A 20,816-nucleotide genomic window follows, 5' to 3' on the forward strand; every position below is an offset into this window, starting at 1 on the left:
TAAATTTCCTGATTTTGATGAGTGTACTGGGACCGTGTGAGAGGATGTTCTCGTCCTTAGGAAGAACACGTAAATTATTTAGGGAATGAAGGATCATGGTGCCTACAACTTACTCTCCAAAAAAACCCCATATATATATATATGTATGTATGCGAGAGAGAATGATAAATAAATGTAGCAAAATGTTAACAACTGGTGAGGCTGGGTAAATGATATGTGGAAACTGCTATTTTCAACTTTTCTGTAAATTTGAAACTTAAAAAGTACATACAGATGTATATTATAATAAAATTATACTGTTTTGAAATTATATAATATGGTGAGATTTTATGTTGGGATATTATTTGTGTTGGTATATATACATATGTTGGGGTATTTTTTATATGGAAGGAAAAGGCTGAAAGGAAATACACTTAATCTAATAGTAATTGTGTCCTGGTTTTACATCTGTAAGTTATGTTTATTTTCTTTTCTGCCCTCAATTCTCTCCAATGAGTGTGCATGATATCTATTAGAGAAAAGGTGATTTGTATAAGGTACCCCCTGCACTTCCCTCTCCGAAGGCCAGGAGATAGCATGAGCTCAGGGCTGGAGCCTGTGGGTGACGCTGGCCCGGGACGCGGCACTGTGGCTCACCCTGGTGGGAGTAGTGGTAGAGCTCCGTGTAGGGCTCAATGTGCACCGAGGAGCCGAAGGTGATCTGCGGCACTCGGCCCTCCAGCTCCGTGTCGATGGTCAGGTGTCCGTGCTCGTCAATACCGCTGAACTGCTGCTTAATGAACAACTTGTCCGGGTGCCCCACAAAGGTCACCTCAGCCTGGCGGGTGAATTCGCCCCCTGCAAAGCAAGGTCAGTCTGTCACGTTGCTGTCAGGGAAGCCACCCTCATGCCCACCCTGGGCTCACTGTGGGGACAGGCTCACACCTCCTCTGCAGATGCTTTAGTTTGGTTAGTAGAAATGGGGCTGTTGACACCAAGGACAGAGCTGGGACATCCATATGGCCCAACTGAGTCACGCGCAAGAAACAGAAGCTGCTTGCCAGCTGCAAACCAGCATCTGAGATGGGTGGGCTCATGGCTTGTGCTGGAAAAAGCAGGGGATAGGAGTTGGACTCCCAGCTGTGCTGGGTACTGGTTGGGTGAGCCTGAACAAGTTACTTAACCTCACGGGAGCCTGCATTTCCTGATGATGAAAAAGGGATACAATCTGTCTTGGGGAAATTAGGTAAGTACGTTAAAACGTCCTCTGCCCAACATCAAACGCTCCAGGACGTCGGCTGTGGGAATGACTACTGTAAGAGCTAAGCCCTGGTCAGGATGGGCCACTTGTTCAGAGCAAACTATCACCAGACCCAGAAACCATCCTAGGAGCACACACTAAGGTGCTGGCTCAGGATCTCCCCTTGGTCTGGGCAGGGAGGCAGCCCCCAACAAGCAGGAAAAAATACCCCCCCTTCTTCCAGCTTCCTCCCTTTGCCACCTTTGCAGACGCCTGATAGCAGAGCTGACAGCCATTTCATGATACGTGAAAAGTACATGAAATTTACATTTCAGTGCCCATGAAGAATTTCATTCCAACACAGGCATGATCATTCATTTGCATATTATCTTTGGTGCTTTCGCTCAACGACGATGACAAAGTTGAAGACAGTTAGTCCCCTACGTACGGATGAGTTCTGTTCCGAGAGCGCATGCGTAAGTCCAATATGTTCGTAAGTCCAACAATGTTAGCCTAGGTACCCAACAAACACAATCCGCTATCTAGGACTGTACTGTAATAGGTTTACAATACTTTTCACACAAACAATACATAAAAAAATAAATTAAAAAAAATAAAGAAAACATTTTTAATCTTACAGTACAGTACCGTACCTTTCAAAGTACAGTAGTACCAGCTACATCACCACTGCTTTTACGCTTGCTTCCAGACATCCTGGGCTTGAAATGAAGATACTGTACTACCGTACTCTATACAGTACTGTACAGTGAAGTACACAAAAGCACAACCACTTGTAGAGGATGCACTCACGTGACAATGTACGCCAGACATGTGAACTAACTTACGTGACTGGACATGCAAACGTAGGTTCGCATCTTTGAAAGTTCGCGACTTGAAGATTTGTATGTAGGGGACTTACTATAGCTGTAACAAAGCCCGAATAGCCTAAAACATTTAGGCAAAGCTTAAAATATTTACTAAATGGCCCTTTGCAGAAAAAGTTGGACAACTCCTGCTTTATGGCCCCCAGGTCCCAGGCAGATTTCCAGCTGATAACACAGGGGCAGTTAAGAAGGACCATTGTAGTAACAAAGATTTGCTGTTGTAGGGAATTTGTAAAGACTCCCTCAGCCTCCCTGAAGCTGATATAAGTTACAAAGGACCATCCATTTAAGTCAACCCATATTCAAGGCAACACCAATATGAAATGCTGTGCAGCCAAGGACTAGGATCTGTGGATCTGGCCGCAAAGCTCAACTACGTCTGCACAGGGAAGAGCATGTGTTTGCAAGAGAGCCTAAACATCGTTATGATACTCGGGGTACACATGCCTGTGCGAGAGGGAGAAAAAACATTGGGCCATAAATAAGGTATCTTATACCCTTTTCAAATATATATCCTCTCGTTTCTTAAAACGTCCACATTTCAGGAAGTTAGGTATTTATGCTCTGTAACTTTGGGAGGGGTGTCTGTGCAAAGCCTACAGACCCTGCTCTCAGCAGTGTTTTCACAATAAAGCCGTGGCTGAAGCTACAGTGAGGCTAGGGATGTTGGAGAAGACAGGTCTAGGTAGTCAGAGGTGGTGGCTATGTACCTGTGCCCCAGAACAGCAGGCTCCAGGTCCTGCGAGCGGCCAGAGATGAAGGATGCAGACTCCTCCAGCCAAGCAGTTCCAGGAAAGGGCCTCCAGCACAGGGGGACCAGCCTCAGCACAGCATGGGAGAGGCCACCACTGCTCCAGGGAAGCATCTCCTCCGCTCCCACCCACCGACAATCTGCCCACATGTCCCCTAAAGACTGAACTTTCCCCAACGGGACACGGTCTCTAAGCAGCTCCAAGGAAACTCAGCTTTCCTAAGACTCGTGAGGATTATGCTTATCAGGCTGATTTTACCAGCTAGAAACGACAGGTTCCTTTTCTCCAAGCAGATACTGAGGAAATGTCAAATGTCAGTTTCAGATTAGTTGGGAATTTGGAGGCAGGCTGGATAAGTAGAAGCAGCCCCATACGTTGGGTTGTGAGGATATAGGAGCAAACATCCTTTGCTCCGCCTAAATCTATATCTCCGCCCTGAAATCGCTCCCTGATCAAAATGCAATTCTAGACAGTCTTAGTTAATGTATATTAATTGAAAAACTTCTTGATAATTTTACCTCAACACCTTATTTCCAGAGCCACAAAATGCTTATCGGTAAGTTACTTGCAGACATGGAGTTCCCTTTCCATTCACCCCAGCCCGTTAATTTTAAGGTCTGATGTCAGTTACCTGTGATGCTAAACCCATTCTTGAATCCATCTTGCTCCACGGCAAACATCCATCCAATGATGCCTCCAATAGGGGCCAGAGGAAGCAGAGAGTACCCGATGGTCTCAGGAATGGTGCTGATGGCTGTGTAGGAGCGCCCATGGTTCATTACCACGTAGGAGTGGAGGTCGGTGTTCTCAAAGACAATGGGAACTTGGCTGTTCCCCACAAAGACCTTCCCTTTCACCTTGCCGTTAACTCTCTGGGGGGTACCTGAGTGAGAAACAAAGAAAGCAGCCAGCCCTTCAGAATAGAATAGTATGTCTGGTAGGATCTGTACCTATAAAAGCAAAGAGCCAAACAGTGCTGGGGTAAAGGGCTTTGGGGTAAGTGAAAGCAGCTGTTCAAAAAAGGCAGTTCCTATGGCTGTGTCTATGAGCCTTACAAATTCCAATTTCTTCCTCTCTTCCACGCTGATGGATCATGGACAGCAGAAAAGTGAGACCCATTGTTTGATGGAGGAAGGTCTGAGGCAAATAAAACGATCTCATAGAACAGTATCATGGGTGGTCTAGAACTAGGTGACATAAATGTCTCACTTTTGAGAGTATTGGGGACAGAATTAGTCATTTCACTGGGACAGCAGGGCTAAACTGGATGGGACATTTGGTTGCCTGATCTGTAACACATCTTAAGGAGCATCTCTGGCTCAAACATAGGACTGCCAGTCTGAGTCCTGGACCTTCACTCAAGCCAAGCCAGGCAGAAGTGGCCAGAGCGGATATCGAAGGCCACACGAATACGCCCTCTGACCCAGAACCAGCTTGTGGGCTGGGGTGTTTGTTGTTCCATTTAGCCAACTGGGAAAGATGGGAAACTTACTATGGCATATTTAAAAGCTTTCTTCATAAATTGCTAAATAGTATATGTATAGGACACCATTTCTGAAAATCACATTAATGATAAAAGTTAGCATACACTTAGGGGCAAATATCTGAAGAGGTGTACACAAAACTGCTACCAGTGGCTAACTCAGGGCCATACGGTGAACTTTCATTTTCTATACTATACATCTCTATAATGTTCAAATATTTATAACTTGCATATATTTATTATTGTTTAATCAGGAAAAGATAAGCTCTCAAGAAATTAAGTTGTTCTTGTATTTGAATAAGAAAATTGAAGGTTACCACATGACCCAGCAATTCCAACTCCTAGGTATATACCAAGAGAACAGAAAACATACGTCCACCCAAAAACTTGTACACGGACGTTCTTAGCAGCATTATTCACGACAGCCAAAAAGGGAAAGCATCCAAATGTCCATCAATTGATGAATGGATAAACAGAATGTGGTATATCCGTGAAATGGATATTATTTCGCTAGAAAAAAGGAACGAGGTACCCGATACACGCTAAAACATGGGTGCACCTTGAAAACATCATGCTAAGTGAAGGAAGCCAAACACAAAGGTCCCATGTTGCAAGATTCCATTTATATGAAATATCCAGAACAGGAAAACCCGTGTTGACAGACAGTAGATTAGTTGTTGACAGAGACTGGGGATGAGGATAAACTGAGGGTGACTGCTAAGAGATCCAGGGTTTCCTTCTGGAGCGATGAAAATGCTCTAAAATTAGAGGTAGTGGTTGCACCACTTAGTTAATACACTAAAAAGAACCAAATGGTATACTTTAAGTGACTGTGTTACTTACATCTTAAAAAAAAAAAAACTGAAGGAAGAGGTAGATAAGTCACCTTGGACTGTTCAGGTTTGATGTAGAAATTCTATCACTTACTGATTGTACATATTGTGTTTCTCTTCCTAGATTATAAATGTCTTTCCCACCCAACTCCCTGGCTCCGTCTTAGCAGAGGTTTCTGTGCACAGTAAGTTCTCAGTAAAGTTTGTAGAATAACCTGAGACAAACGAGCCCTCATCTGAGCATGGTCACCCGTGTTCTGAAGACTTTCTGCTGTGTTCAGTATGCCTTAGCTGCTAAACAGGGTCACTGAGGGACTTCCCTAGCGGTCCAGAAGTTAAGACTCCACACTCCCACTGCAGCGGGCATGGGTTCCATCCCTGGCCGGGGAACTAAGACCCTGCATGCCGTGCGGTGCGGCCCCCAAAAATAAAATAAAATAAAATATAAAATAAACAGGTTCACTGACAAGCCAAGGCAGACTCGACACAGAGTATTTCTGCAAATAAACTATGTCATTACACTGGGGGATGCTGTGAAGTTAGAGGACTAATATCAAAAAATGCCTCCCCCAAACAATTACAGAAACAAGCAGGAAAGCCAGGGGGAAGGAAACCAAATTTTTTCCACCAAACTTGGAGTTAGAAAACTATTTCAAAAGTAGCAAGACTCCAAAAAAATATTTAAACCACAAAACTACGACGGGGCGTGCACAGAAGGTCAAAAAATGCAGCCGAGCCATCTGTCACATCTGAGCTTCCTGCCAAATGCAACCTGTCGGCATTTTCAGTCTGATATCTGGCACAGAAAGAGCTAATGAGATTTTTGCTCTTTGAGAAGAAAGGTTCACTGTAGATTGTGGAAGCTGCTCCCAGGGTGAGAGAAATATAAAAGCCAAGCCTAAAACAAAGCAGCAAAGGTACACCATCCCTGGGGCGGTGGGCTTTGGAAGCAAACAGACAACACGTTTATAAACGTTAAAAACATCCCCCCAAATTAATACGCAACGTATCCAAAATTTTCTTTCGTTGCTGCAGATAGTATTTAACCATCTAACTGTGACCTAGGAGGGAACTTTTTTATTTTAGCAAATCAAAATAACTGATTTCATTTTAGCTATGGCAGGGGATCTGAAAAACAGAAAAGTGTTCCTCCAGCTGAGTTTTATTTAGTTGTATTGTGTGAAGCAGTTGAGGTTCCTCATTAAACACACGAGGAAAATGACAGGTGACAAGTGAGGTGACTTGGCATCTGAAGGAACAAATGTTCAGTATGGTCGGTTTGGGTTTTGTTTAAATTCTGATTTATGGCCTCAGGTTCCCATAGGTCTCCCTCTCGAAGTAAACTCTTATCCGGACCCTCTAGACTTTTGCAGAGAAGATTCTTCTGACCATCTGAGAATGTCAAGACTGGTTGGTCCTTTTCCGGGGGCAGAGCTCAGAACTGATGCCAGCCCACTGACGCCAGCTGAGTCCCTTTTGGAGTGGGCCCACAATGGGTCTGGGCTCCAGAGTTAGCTGTGATGCACCCGCTATGCTCCTCTATCACCACGTTGGGATTCCAGGGGCATGAGGACAGGTCGTTACCCGCTACATACTTTGGTTTCCACCAGCCCACTGTGGCCTTGCTGGAGTTGAACCACCATTAGGATGGTCTGAGTGATGCCAAAAGAAAAGGTTTGAAAGAAACGGAGGAAAATGGGGGGCACTGACAATTTGTGGTCCAGGCTGCATAATTTCAACACTTCAGCCTTCGTCTCACGCTATAGGGACAGCTGTGAAGATGGGTTCCCAATGGCCGTCATTTCAGAGATGGAGAAACAGCACAGGAAAGAAAGAGACCTCCCCTTATTAGAAAAAAAGGACACTCCCCAGGACCACACCCCCAGTAGAAAAATACAGGCAAGAATGGGGAATGAGAGATCAACTATCATTGCCCGACTGAAAATACCACCCCCGTTTAGAGATCTAGGTAAAGGAAAGATTTCAGAACAAGCACCAAGGGGCTTCCCTGGTGGCGCAGTGGTTGAGAGTCTGCCTGCCGATGCAGGGGACATGGGTTCGTGCCCCGGTCCGGGAAGATCCCACATGCCGCGGAGCGGCTGGGCCCGTGAGCCATGGCCGCTGAGCCTGCGCGTCCGGACCCTGTGCTCCGCAAAGGGAGAGGCCACAACAGTGAGAGGCCCGAGTACCGCAAAAAAAAAAAAAAAGCACCAAAACAAAAACTCCACTCCTCCCCCTTCAAAGGGAACAGACAGAAGCAAAGTACCTTCTGCAACACACTGCCGGCCATTCCCCGTGTAGCCGGAAACACAGCTGCAACAGAAGCCGGTGGCAAAGTCCCTGCACTCTGCGTGCACAGAGCACTGGTGTCTGTTGTTGGCACACGTCTGGCGGGAATCTGTGTTGTAGCTGAAAACTGCTTGGAGAGAACACAGCACACCTGTAAGCGCTTCACAGGGCTCTGGGCCAGGAGGCTTTCTGACCCTACGCCCTCAACTGTGCAAGACTTGACATCTGCTCAGGCAATTCAGACCCAGGGCTCTCTACCTGTAGCCACTTAAATAGTATAGTGGTTCTATTATTCAAACCACCAAAGCAAACAGGTCTAAAGGGAGTTTGAGAAATCACAAGGGTGAATTCTTTAAAACTGCTATAATCCAATGTCCTCAGTATCACGGAATCAATATTAGGTGACTGCCACCCAATGTCAATCTTAATATGGCATCCATCTAATGTCGTCAGATCCGCTTCACATTTTGGGCAGGAGGGACCTTAAAATTTTTAAAAATTATCTTTTATTGTGGTAAAATATCTATAACATAAAGTGCCATTTTAACAAGCTTAAAGTAGTTTTTAAAAATTTTGACCCTTGGGCTTCCCTGGTGGCGCAGTGGTTGAGAGTCCGCCTGCCGATGCAGGGGACGCGGGTTCGTGCCCCAGTCCGGGAAGATCCCACATGCCGCAGAGCGGCTGGGCCCGTGAGCCATGGCCGCTGAGCCTGCGCGTCCGGAGCCTGTGCTCCGCAACGGGAGAGGCCAAAGCAGTGAGAGGCCCGCGTACCGCAAAAAAAAAAAAAAAAAAATTGACCCTTTCTTCTCACCAGGGGATAAATCCTAAGCTCTTGAGTCAAAAGCTAGTTAGAAATAATTCCTCAGTCATACCTGGTCTAAAAGCCTCTGACCCAAGAAACAAGAAGAATTTCTCCCTATTTTAAATGTCTCTTAAAAAAAAAAAAATGTCTCCCTCCCAGGTTCATTTTATTGGATGATGAACTAGCTCATTAAACTCAAAAATCCAGAGCAAATTAATTTGGGATGAAGTTCAAAAACACAAAAGGGGATGAACTTTTATAGGGGATAATGACCCACTTTATAAATGACTGTTATGAGTGAAGAGAAAAGTAAAGTTTAACTCCAGGTAGATTCCATGAGTCCTACACACCCAGAAGGGAATTTCCTGTATTTATAAAGATGGCGTTTGGAGCTGAAAATACTTGGGCCCTGAGCTGAACGCATGTGAGGCTACTGATTGCTTAAGCCCAGCTCCCAGTGGGTCTGTTATGGTCGACGTATCTGTGGGTGACCATTCAAATCACACCAGGAATGCACTGCTGGCTACAGAAGACTGACCTTTCTAATAAAAACAGTGAAATAACTGGGATCGAGGGCAGAAAAACATCTCTTTTAAACACAGTTGGGGTTCAAATCCGGGCTTTTCTTTTTACTAGTACCAAGGAATATACTACCATAAGCTGCTGGGGCTAGCTATGCTCTCATTTAAGTGAAGGCTTCACAAATGAGAATTTCAGAGACACGTATGTGGGGTGAAAGCAGGATGAGACTCAAAGCTCACCCTGAAGGTAAACATATGTGCCGGTAAACATATGCAATCCACCTTGGGGCGACCACTCTGAGACCCGGCTATAAGAGCTGAGTGCGACGTGCTAGGTGTCAGCATTACCCCAGGAAAGCCAGGGTGCCATGTGTATAAAGGGAGCCCTGAGACATGAACCACGTGCTCATCATGTCACTAGGGGCAGCTTCTCCGTTTCTGTGCCTCAGAGGTAAGTAAGCACACTACCCCGGCCACCAGATACTGTCCATGCTTTGGGATACTCGATAAGAACAAACATCCGACTATGGCTACGAGACAAATCACAAGTAAGGAGAAATAAAAATGGGTGAATAATGTGGAACTGAGTAGATGTTTTGAGGGCCTTAGGATAACTTCATAGTTGAAGCAGTTGTGCGTCACAGTAAACATCATTTAAAGGCTTGGACTGTCCCCTTGATAGGAATCTTAATGGATTATAGGTCAACCTGAAGGGCAAAAAAATAATGAACACAGTCTAGTTCAAATGTCTTTTATAAGACAAATCAAAGCATGCTGGGGTTCCAGTGGTTTTCCCTGAAAATGTAGCCAAAATCTGATATAATACGGTTGATTACAAGATATTGTACTTTAAAACCATCCTCAAAAAGGGGATCTACTTATTTTGTAGTTTTAAACGTTCACAAACTAACTCTGAAACTGAGAGGGTCCGGGAGGAAAAATCATCAACCATCCTCCTTCCAAAACCAAGAGGAAATAAATTTCAAAGATAAACCGTGTCAATAGCCAAAAGAGCTTCTAAAATGTTTTTTCAGGTGGGTGAATACACTACTGATCTCAGAAGTCACAAATAAGGAAGGAAATCTGACTATCAAAATAATTCTAAAGCACTTTTCTCTTTAAAACAGAAAAAAAAAAAAAGAAAGAATAATAGAAAACTTGAAAGAGGACATGTTCTACAGTCTCCATAACCCCAGCCCTAATGGCCAGATCCCTTGGAGTCTCTGAAGCCTTCGGGCCCATCGATCGATGCTCGGCAGCTGTGAGTTCCACCCCTCTTTCCCCAGGCACTCATTCTTACAAACCACCAAATAATGCGCACAGCTGACACCCCACCAGCAATGCTCCCCTGTCTGGAAACCCAAGTATCCAAGAAGGTACCACCTGCAACATAAATGGCCTTACCAACTCCTGTTTCCTCAACTTCATCCACATCTATGACCTGTGGTTGCTGCTGGGGAAACCTCTCCGCTGGCAGCTGGAAAGATCTGGTCCTCTCCGTGGGAGGTCCAGGGGGTCTCTCAGTAGCCAGGCGGCGGGGGGGCAGGTCACTGGGCACGTTGTATGTGCCAGTGTCTCCCTTTCTCCGGGCCTCATAGGGGAAGGATGTGGTGCCCGTGTCCTCCAGGCTCAGAGGTGTCACCGAGTCATAATCCTCATCATCATACTCTGCTCCATCGTCCAATCCCAGGTTCACGTCCGAGGGCACCACGCCACTGGCCGTGGCCGGACTCCCAATCTCAAACACCCAGATGCCCTGCTGCCCAGAGTTGCTGCTCCTAGGGGGAAGGACAGGCTTCTTGGAAACAGGCCAGCAACCCACAAACAGCCCCCAGCAACCAAGCAGAAGGAGCCCTGGGGATCCGTGTCAATCTGAAACCCAACGTCTGCTTCTGCCCACAGCCTCGGTAGAGGATGAGAGAGCAGATGCAGTCCTGTCTGGTCATCACTGAGCTGAGACCATCCAGGGGGATACGGTGAGGCTGTATCCAATGGGCCCAACCCTAGCAAAGGCTCAGTCTTGGCCACTCGAGAGGCACGCTTCAGGGACATTTTCAGGCCTTAAAATGCAATTTATAGGAATCACTGGTCATGTGCTTTACCATATAAGCAACCTGTTGACCGGAGTCATCCACTTTCTCAGTTATTCTCTTTCCAGGGCATAGTGTGATATGATAAGAAATATGTATTTGGTCCTTGTCTCTGGTTCTGGCATACAATCCCTAAAATCCCTGTTATCTCTGGAGTGATAAGAGTGTCTTTTTGTATGCTAATGAGATGGCTGGTGGCTGGGGACCCTGGGTAGCTTCAGGATGGGGGCTGGTCACTAGGAAGAATAAGGCTTGGGGCTTCCCTGGTGGCGCAGTGGTTGAGAGTCCACCTGCCGATGCAGGGGACACGGATTCGTGCCCCGGTCCGGGAATACCCCACATGCCGCAGAGCGGCTGCGCCCATGAGCCATGGCCGCTGAGCCTGCGCGTCTGGAGCCTGTGCTCCGCAAGGGGAGAGGCCACAACAGTGAGAGGCCCGCGTACCGCAAAAAAAAAAAAAAAAAAGAATAAGGCTTGATTACAGGGCTGGAATTTTCTTCCCCACGCCCTGACTTCCAGGGAGGGGGGTGAGGAGTGGGGTTGGAGAATAGGTTAATCACCAACGGCCAATGGTTTAATCAATCATGCCTATGTAATAAAAATTCCTAAGTGATGAGATTGACAGAACTTTGGGGCTGGTGAACACATCAAGGGGCTAGGAGGGTGGTGAGCCCAGAGGGGACACGGAAGCCCCTCACCCACTCTTCCTCCCATACCTTGCCCTATGCATCTCTTCTATTTGCCTGTTCCTGAGTGCATCCTTTATAACACACTGGTCATAGTAAGGAAAGTGCTTTCCTGAGTTCTGTGAGCCATTCTAGCAAATTATCGAACTTGAGCAGGGGTTCATGGAGATCCCCGATTTATAGCTGGTTGATCAGAAGTGCAGGTGGCAACCCAGGACTTGCAAGGGATGTCTGAAGTGGGGGCAGTTTTGTGGGACTGAGCCCTTAACCTGTGAGGTATGTGCTGACTCCAAGCAGAACTGAATCGAATTACAGGACACCTAGCTGGTGTCTGAAGAGTTGGAGAATTGGTTGGGGGGAAAACCCCACAAATTTGGTGTCAGAAGAGTTATGAGTGAAAATGGTACAGAGTTGGTTTATTAGAAATCCCAACACTGTTAGCTGTGGAACCTTGGACAGGTCTCAGTTTACCTTTTTATGTTCAAAGTGTGTAGTGAAATACAAATGATATTGAGAATCTAAAGGCATTTTATAGTTATAAAATACAATAGAATAACCCTAATCTCTACTTCTTGCACCACCATTTTTACTGTTCTTCTGTGTGTGATTGGAAGTGTTCCTATAAGAAATTATGTAAAATGACCAGCTCGTACAATGGAAAGAAGGGACATACACTACTTGGTAGAGAATACTGAGCAAAAGATTGGGGTTAGACAGGGAATGAGGAATCAAGAAAGTCCTGCAGAAATTGGACATCTAATCGATCTGTCTGCTTGGGACTCAAATAAAGGCAGTGCTATGCAGGAGCTTGCTTGAACCAGCCGGTAAAAAATTAAAGTATATAAACTTACAATTAAATAATCTATATTAAAATGAGAGGCAATCAAAAAGATACATATACCCCAGTGTTCACTGCAGCACTATTTACAATAGCCAGGACATGGAAGCAACCTAAATGTCCATCAACAGATGAATGGACAAAGAAGACGTGGTACCTATATACAATGGAATATTACTCAGTCATAAAAAAGAACGAAATAATGCCATTTGCAGTGACATGGACGGACCTAGAGATTGTCATACTGAGTGAAGTAAGTAAGTCAGAGAAAGACAAATATCATATGATACCGCTTATATGTGGAATCTAAAAAAAAAAATAGTAATAAATAAACCTATTTGCAAAACAGAAATAGAGTCACAGAGGTAGAAAACAAACGTATGGTTACCAAGGGGGAAGGGCAGGGATAAATTGGGAGATTGGGATTGACATATACACACTACTATATATAAAAGAGATAACTAATAAGAACCTACTATATAGCACAGGGAACTCTACTCAATACTCTGTAATGACCTATATGGGAATAGAATCTAAAAAAGAGTGGAGATATATATATATGTATAATTGATTCACTCTGCTGTGCAGCAGAAACTAACACACCATTGTAAATCAACTACAATAAAAATTAAAAGAAATAAAAGCAGAGGGAATAAATACTTGAGACTCATATTAGCTACGTTCTTCAAGTTATTTGAATCTACTGCACCTCTATGGTGAGAATACTATATAATGGTTCACCTTTTCTCAACCCCAGGTTGAGCGACATGATGTGAGCAGCTGTAAACGGGCCATGGGTAGGAGTATTTACACCACGGAAATAGGCAAATGCTATAAATGAGGGCTTCCCCAACCCACCTAAAGCCAGTTGCTAAGCATTTACCAGCACACCATTAAAGTGTAGAGGAGTTTAGACTCAACTGGCAATATGAAATTGGGAGGGGTTTTCTCAGCCTTGGGGCCATAGCAGGACATAGTTTTGAATAACTTGTATTTCTAACTTTATACGTATAGAAGAGATGGTAAAGCTGTCTCAAATGAGAATGATATCTAAAAACTTGGATACCTGTTCATTCTCAGAGTATATTCCCTTGAGTTCATCAGAAAAACAAAGTACTCCATAATATAAAAATTATATACAAAATTTAAATCCATGGGAACATTTTCAGGTAATGTTCTATATTGCCCATCACATTATGCTTAATAAAACAGTCTCATAGACTGTTTTAAATAGTTATAGACTGTTTTAAATAGTCTTACAGACTTATAGACTAATGATAGTCTTATTAAGGGGAGAACCTACTGAAGAACAAAAAAAAAGCATACTTGGCCAAGTTTCCAAGTGATTCTCTGTCATTAGCAAATACATTATAAGCTCCGTCACTCTTCCATATGAATCCTACTAAACCTTGGCTGAAAGCAACCACTGCGGGAACTTGGTTCTCATCCTTCTTTGAGAATGTCGTATAGAACTGCAGACCATCTTCAGGATAAAGGAAAATGGCGTAGGTGCTGGAATCAGAGGAGGCCAGAACAGCCTGGAATGTGTTTCTCTGTGAAGATGAGTTAAAATTCAGTTACTCAGGAAAATATCTACAGATCTTAAAATGTGCTCTTCACCAGATCGTATCTAAAAAATACAGAGATGGCAGTATTTACACCTTATTCTAAAGAAATACTTTTGTAGGACCAAGTATTCCAGGATAATTCCACTTAAATATCTCTAAAGCTATGTCAACAAGAAATTTTCTAATTAATCAATGAATACTTTCTGCATAACCGTGACCCTAAGGTTAATGCAAAACTATAGATGACACCTCCAGGTAGTGGCCTAAATCTCATGCAACTTAGCAAATTCTTACGCACAGAATTTGTTTCCACAGCCATTAAACATATTCAACCACATTCATTATTTAGCTGATTGAGCCCAAGCACCGTGCAGTAAGAAAGAAAATGAGCTTTGAGAGAAAACAAATCTGGATCCAAATCCTGCTCTACTCCTCACTGACTGTGTGACCTTGGGCAGGTTACCTAACCTCTCTGAACCTTGAGCTGTGAATCTGTAAGATGGAGATAAAGCCACCTACGGCACAGAAATGTTAGGAGGACTACGTGAGCTAGCATAGGAAGGGCCAGGCACAGAGAACATATTCCTAAAGTTAGTACCTCTCCTACACACCAGGCATTGTCCCGAGCACTGTGAAGACGAATAAAGTACGCGATCGCCGCACTTGAGAATTTATAGTCTAGGTGGGAAAAGTGACAGGTGAACAAAACATTGCCAAACTGGAGGATAGATTCTGTAATGGAGTTGTGTGCAGGCGAAGTGCCCGATGCTGGGAGGAGTGGGGGCAGAGGAGGCGGAAAGAACAAGCAGGAGCTAGACACGTGCAGTGAGGGTCAGGGAGAGGCCATCGCAAGCAGAGAGCACAGCTAGTGCAAGAGACTGTGGGTAAAACAAACAAGCAAAAAGCCTCAGCAGGGAATTGCAAATAATCTGATACAGCTGCTGCAAGAGGGTGCAGAGAAGTAAGAGTGAGGGGAGATTTGGCCCGTGAAGCAGGCAAGAGCTCTGTACAAGGGGCTGGGCAGGTATCGCTCAAGTGAAAAGGATGCACACTCGAGAAATTGAAGGTTTTAAACAGTTTTCCAGTACAGCACTCAGGCAGATACAGGTGGCAAAGCAAAACGTGTCAGACAGACTTCTCCAAAGTGTGCTCTATGGGATGCAATGTGTCTTATTTGGGAGGGAAAAGGGTATGGCCAAAAGGTTTGGGGATGGCTAAATTAAACAAAATTAAGCAGGTTTCTGTACTATAGGACTTTCCAGAGTGAGTCACCATGAGGGAGATACAGTTTTAGCGCTTCCCAAACTTATTTGGTCTGAGGAGTCCTCTTCCTCAAGGAATGTCTGTGGGACCAGTGTTCTGTGGTACACACTTTGGGAACCACCAGCTGGGAATATCCCCCACTTAAAGGGAGTGCTTTTGGACCTTTCAAGTTGCTCTCTACCCTGTAATGCTATAAAAATTAAACAATGGCGGAGCAAATTTATTTTTCCAAGGAGAAATCAAAGCATGTCCTAAAGAGTCGCCTCAGATCTAGAGATGGCTTCTTCAAATATTCCCCCCTTCCTCCAAGGGCAAGTCCAAGCTCTACACACCCTAACACCTTTCCCAACCACTGCATCCACAGAGACTCCCATCCCTGGTTATGATGAAACTTGTTTCCTGAACCACCCACATGGTACAAATGGGTTTTGTCCCCCCAACTAGAGTCTGGATCTGGTCTTTATTTCTTCACATCTCTTGAGACTGCTTTATTAGTTTAACCTATCACTTCATATTAATAAATTCTCTATTTATCTAGAAGCCACCTCCCACTATCCACCACCCAGCGTAAGAGCAGCTAGGGCTGTAATTTATCAGCCCTGTTCTTGCCATGTGGCAATCTTCTCAGGAATTGGCTTTCTTTACATCTAATCGTCATTACAGCATAGATTTAAGTAGCCCTGCAGATAAGGTTTTGGAAGCTTCAGACCTGCAACAAACAGCTTACTAGATTTTGCTTTGGATGTCTGTCCAGCCTTTATCAATCGCATGGGCGTGGGGTACATCAGAGTAGCACAAACCAGAAGACCAAAGTGTACAAAGCCAACATGTTAGACTATTTGCCCTTGAGCCTGGGTGGGTGCTTACCTTGCCTTCCTGGGCAGGGTCCTTGCTGGGCCCTTGGTAGGGAGCCACGGATTCCCAAGTGACAACCACCACGCTCCTGGGCTTGAAAGAGACTTCCGGGAACCCTCTCTGGACACACTCCGCTGCCAACTGAGTGACAGAGGGAGATAAGTCTTCCCGATAGTAAACCTTCCCAAGGCCATCTGTCGTGTCCAAGTCCGCCAGGAAAGGGGCGACTGCTCCGAAGGTCGGTGGGAACAGCCCAGGATGGGATTCTTCGGCTGGGGGCTCACTCATGGCAATAATGCCATTTGTGGTAATCTGTACAAAACCAAACATCATTAAAAGGAGTGCAGAAACTGACAATCAAAAATTGGGAGCAACCCAAATACCCATCAACAAGAGAACAGGTAAATAAATTCTGGCCATTTCATACAACGGAATGCTATACAGTAGTTTTTTAAAATACACAAAACAACACGAGTGAATCTCACCAATATTAAGCCAAGCAAAAGAATCCAGACACAGTATATGATTTCACTTATGTGAGATTCAAGAGGAAAACAGTGCAGTTCCGTTAACTGCCATTAATCTCAAATGTACACAATAGTTGCACTTGTAGAGTACGTAAAGATAAAATTATCTCAGCTCTTTCTTCCTTGAAAAAAGAAAGAAAGGAAAGGAAAAGAAAAAAAAGATGTGCAGAAACGACATCTTCTTCAGGGAGACTGAGCTCCCGTTCACAGAATGCTGTCATAGTGTATCAAACATGACAGTGTGTCAAATACAAAAAAAATTGGAGAAAGACATGATCCAGGACTATAAAACTCAGCATTCTTTTCCTGGGGAGGACGGCCTGGTAGAAGGAACAGGGGCAAGAATCACAGGACCTGACTCTGGCATCGTCACCAGACCTTGGGCAAGGGTCTTAAACTTCGCATCTCAGGCTTCCCAAGTGTGTGGTTTGTGGCACACGAAGGACCATTCAAACATAAGTCATCATCAAAGACTGTGTTCATTTACTCAACAGAGTAATCATTACAAACCAGGGCTGTGCTAAGCACTGTGGGTCCACAAATAAGTAGAACCCAGGCTCTGCCTTCAAGGTACCCACAATCCAGAAAGACATGGAGATGGACTTACACAAACAGATGATAAGACAATAAGCAAACAAGTGTCAAGAAGTAAACGTGATGGGTCACGATGGTGGCGTTATTTTGAACAGATTAATGAATTAGATCAATAGCTAACATTTATTGAATGTTTACCATGTCCCAGACCTCTTATTAACATCTAATCCTCAGAAGAACCCCATAAAACTAGCTATTACTATTATCCACATTTTTCTGAGGTGGAAAATGAGGTAAGTTAATCAATTTGTCCAAAGTTACCAATAAGAGGCCTCACCGGGATTTGAACCCAAGGAGCCCGACTTCAAAGTCGGCCCTCTTGATCACTACATGTACAGCCTTCTTGAAACCAGTTACCAGTTATCACTTCTTGAAACCAGTTTATAGTCTATGAAAAGATTTCACTGTTCTTATCCAGCTAAAACCCACATTCCCTGGGAAAATGGGGAAGGGACTACAGCCCCCTGGCAGTGGGCGTGCTTGGGCCTCCTGCAAAGCCATGCTTAGAATGAGGCTTTGAGCCCTTCCCACATCCTTGTTAGTGCACAGTTCACTGGTGACAGAGAACACCACGCCAGTGATCTTTTTACTTCTGGAGTCTATGAATTAAAAACAAAAAAATGCCTAATCCAATGGGAGCGACTTTGCCTATGGCCCTAGTTTGAGCTTCAAGAGGTTACAGATTGGAAGAACACAGCAGCAAAGGGAGTTACAATTGTTCAGGAGTCCATGAGAAGGCCTGTGGGTTTTCCAGGTCACTTACTTATCCTTCCCACGGCCTTATCCTTCAGTCACTTCAGACCTCATCCCTAGAGAAGGGGGCAGCGGCCGACAAGAAGGAAAGGAACTTAACACCAAACTCTGCAACATGCCAAGAACCAGGTAAAAAGCTTCGATGTGATGGAGCCAATGTGGGCCCCGAGAAGGGAAAAGAACAGGTTTGAGAGTTAAGTGTGGACCTAGCAAGATCCTTCCTTTTCACCAAGCGTCACGGTCTGTTAACTGTTCAGGTGACGTATTTTCCATCATCACCTGGCACCAGCACTGATTTTCTAGAATGCACGGACAGGCCGCAGAGAAGGGAGTCAGGGAAGGAGCCTCGTCCAGCTGCTCTCCTGCCCTCTTCGCCTCCACCCCATCCAAACATCTCCCAGCACAAACATCCTGATTGGGTTGCCGTGTGGGAGCGTGGGAAACGGCTCACTTTCTCAAGCCACCAGAAGTTGGCAGTTACCAGTTGCCAGTGGGAAGTGATCACATGGAAGCCACATACAGACAACTTGGTTTTAAAAAGCTGTTTTCCAGTGAAATTTAAATCAGGCCAACAATTCTGAAAATGTTCCCGGTGCCTTACATTATTGAGAAACTGGGCACAGGAATTTCTATTTTCACAAGGAATGCTTTAGGAATTGAGTTTTTAGACAAGAAGCATGACGCCCTGCCTGCAAATGCTTTGGACAAAGACCAGATAACCCTCATTAGTATTAGTAGGAAAATTATTTTTCAGGCAGTTTTATGGCACATTCAACTCACTTGTCTGTGATAATGAAGAAAGATGTCATATACAGAACACCCGGAAGTTTCATTTGATTCCTAAACTTCTTCGTAAACGTTTTCAGTCTTGTTTTTGTTTTTCTCCAAATGTAACAATTAATGGCCAACTTGAGGAACGATATTCCTTTACATTTGGGTGCCAGGCTTATTTCACAAATCTGTCCAGCTCATGATACTCCTACTGGCCTGGATCCTTTTCTCCGTCTTGTTCAAGTCGAGCAATTCAATAAAAGGGCAGGCGCACAAAGGGAAGGAGGCCAGGAGGACAGACCTGGGTACCACTGAGAAAGGCTGGGACCTGGGACCCTCTACCGGGGCGCTTGCACTTGGACCTGGACAGACGTCTCCTCCAGCAACAGAATACAAAGGAACTATAGGGGACTAAAAATAACTGTGCGCATGCGCAGTTGGGACAAATTATTAACAATACGATACAAAAAGGCCACAAACCAATCGCCACTTCTGAGGTCCCTGGAGCAAAAGCAGGGTATTGCACATGCCCCCTGCACACAGCACCACCAAGGGGGTGGGTAGGCCACCTAAGCCACCCCTCAGGTCCGACCCACCAATCCGCTCCCACCTTCACCCCATTTAAGGGACCAGCTCACCGCGCCCCCCCTAGGAGAACAAGCAAGGGCGCCTGTTTCTTGTTTTTACCCCTAAAGCTGCAGCACAATCACAGTAAAGCCTTGCCTGAGTTTTTTGTCTGGTTTCTTATCAATTTCTACTGATTAAAGAATCCGAGGACTGGTCTTCCCTGGTGGCGCAGTGGTTGAGAGTCCGCCTGCCGATGCAGGGGGCACGGGTTCGTGCCCCGGTCCGGGAAGATCCCACATGCCGCGGAGCGGCTGGGCCCGTGAGCCATGGCCACTGAGCCTGTGCGTCCGGAGCCTGTGCTCCGCAATGGGAGAGGCTACAGCAGTGAGAGGCCCGCGTACCGCAAAAAAAAAAAAAAAAGAATCAAAGGACCCAAGTCGGTAACACCATCTCGAAAGGGACTAGACTGGGCACCACAGAGAGAGTCACGCAGCCTCCTGTCCAGCTGCCCAGGGCTGTCGCCATAACAGCTGTTCACCCAGTTGCTTAAGCCAGGAAACCTGGCAGGCGGCCTTGATTCCTTGCTCCTTCTCATCCCATGTCCTGTGTGTCCGGCCTCCAAAGTATACGGCACTTTCTCCATCCCTGCGACCACCAGCATCCCTCTTCCCCACCTCCTGCACCCATATAACGGGCTCTTTCTCGCCTCTTCCAGGGCTCAGCTGAAGTAACACCTAAGGGAGCCTCCTCCATCCATCCAGGGTAAGCTCCCCTGGCTGGCCCCTCCTCCTCCCTTCCCTCACGCCTGGCCCCCATTTATGTCTCCGCCTCCTATCTGTGTCCTTCCGGGCACAGACCACAGATTGTAGGGATCTCACTGACTCGTCTGCCAGCTCTGGCCGCTCTCCCCACCGCCACAGTACATCCCTTGCGGTCCAGGACCAGGTCCGTCTTGGTCTGTGCCATAGCTACAGAGCTTATCCCCTGCCTGGCACACTGAGCTCCCTCCCTTCCCAACTCCCTCCAGGAAGTGCACAGGGGAGGTCCATAGGGATACAGCCTCCCACCAAGGCTGTGTTTTTGTTTTTTTGTTTCTTTGCGGTACGCGGGCCTCTCACTGTTGTTGCCTCTCCCGTTGCGGAGCACAGGCTCCGGACGCGCAGGCTCAGCGGCCACGGCTCACGGGCCCAGCCGCTCCGCGGCATGTGGGATCTTGCCGGACCGGGGCACGAACCCGCGTGCCCTGCATCGGCAGGCGGACTCTCAACCACTGCGCCACCAGGGAAGCCCCCAAGGCTGTTTGAGAAATACTGCCCAGTGAGCTTCGAGAAGGGCCACAGCATTATGTGTCCGTGGTTCTTCCGCTGGAGTGCGACACGATTTACTAAAACACTTTGCGTAAATGTGAACCGATAACTCAAGTCTGAGCAAGTCTCTAGATGTAACCACCACTTTACAGGAAATACAGGGGACAGAAGCACACTCAGAGGATAGCATAGGGATGTGACCAGCAACATCCAG

General features: G+C 45.7%; 1 protein-coding gene across 2 annotated transcripts in view; it reads right to left on the reverse strand.

Moving 5' to 3' along the window:
• The window catches only part of NID1 (nidogen 1), a 93,694-nt gene that overhangs the window by 55,836 nt on the left and 17,042 nt on the right, over nt 1-20,816 (reverse strand). Inside the window, exons 2-7 of one of the 2 annotated variants that reach the window (XM_082673374.1) lie at nt 16,096-16,395; nt 13,724-13,950; nt 10,188-10,561; nt 7,438-7,587; nt 3,487-3,738; nt 637-837 (exon numbers count right to left, since the gene is read on the reverse strand). In XM_082673374.1, coding sequence (XP_082529500.1) covers nt 637-837; nt 3,487-3,738; nt 7,438-7,587; nt 10,188-10,561; nt 13,724-13,950; nt 16,096-16,395 — 1,504 coding nt within the window. Of the gene's footprint in view, nt 1-636; nt 838-3,486; nt 3,739-7,437; nt 7,591-10,187; nt 10,562-13,723; nt 13,951-16,095; nt 16,396-20,816 lie in introns of both variants that reach the window. The other variant, XM_082673373.1, reaches the window with a different exon arrangement.

The sequence above is a fragment of the Grampus griseus genome (genome assembly GCF_964374135.1).
Source record: "Grampus griseus genome assembly, chromosome: 16".
In the NCBI taxonomy this organism is placed as follows: domain Eukaryota; kingdom Metazoa; phylum Chordata; class Mammalia; order Artiodactyla; family Delphinidae; genus Grampus; species Grampus griseus.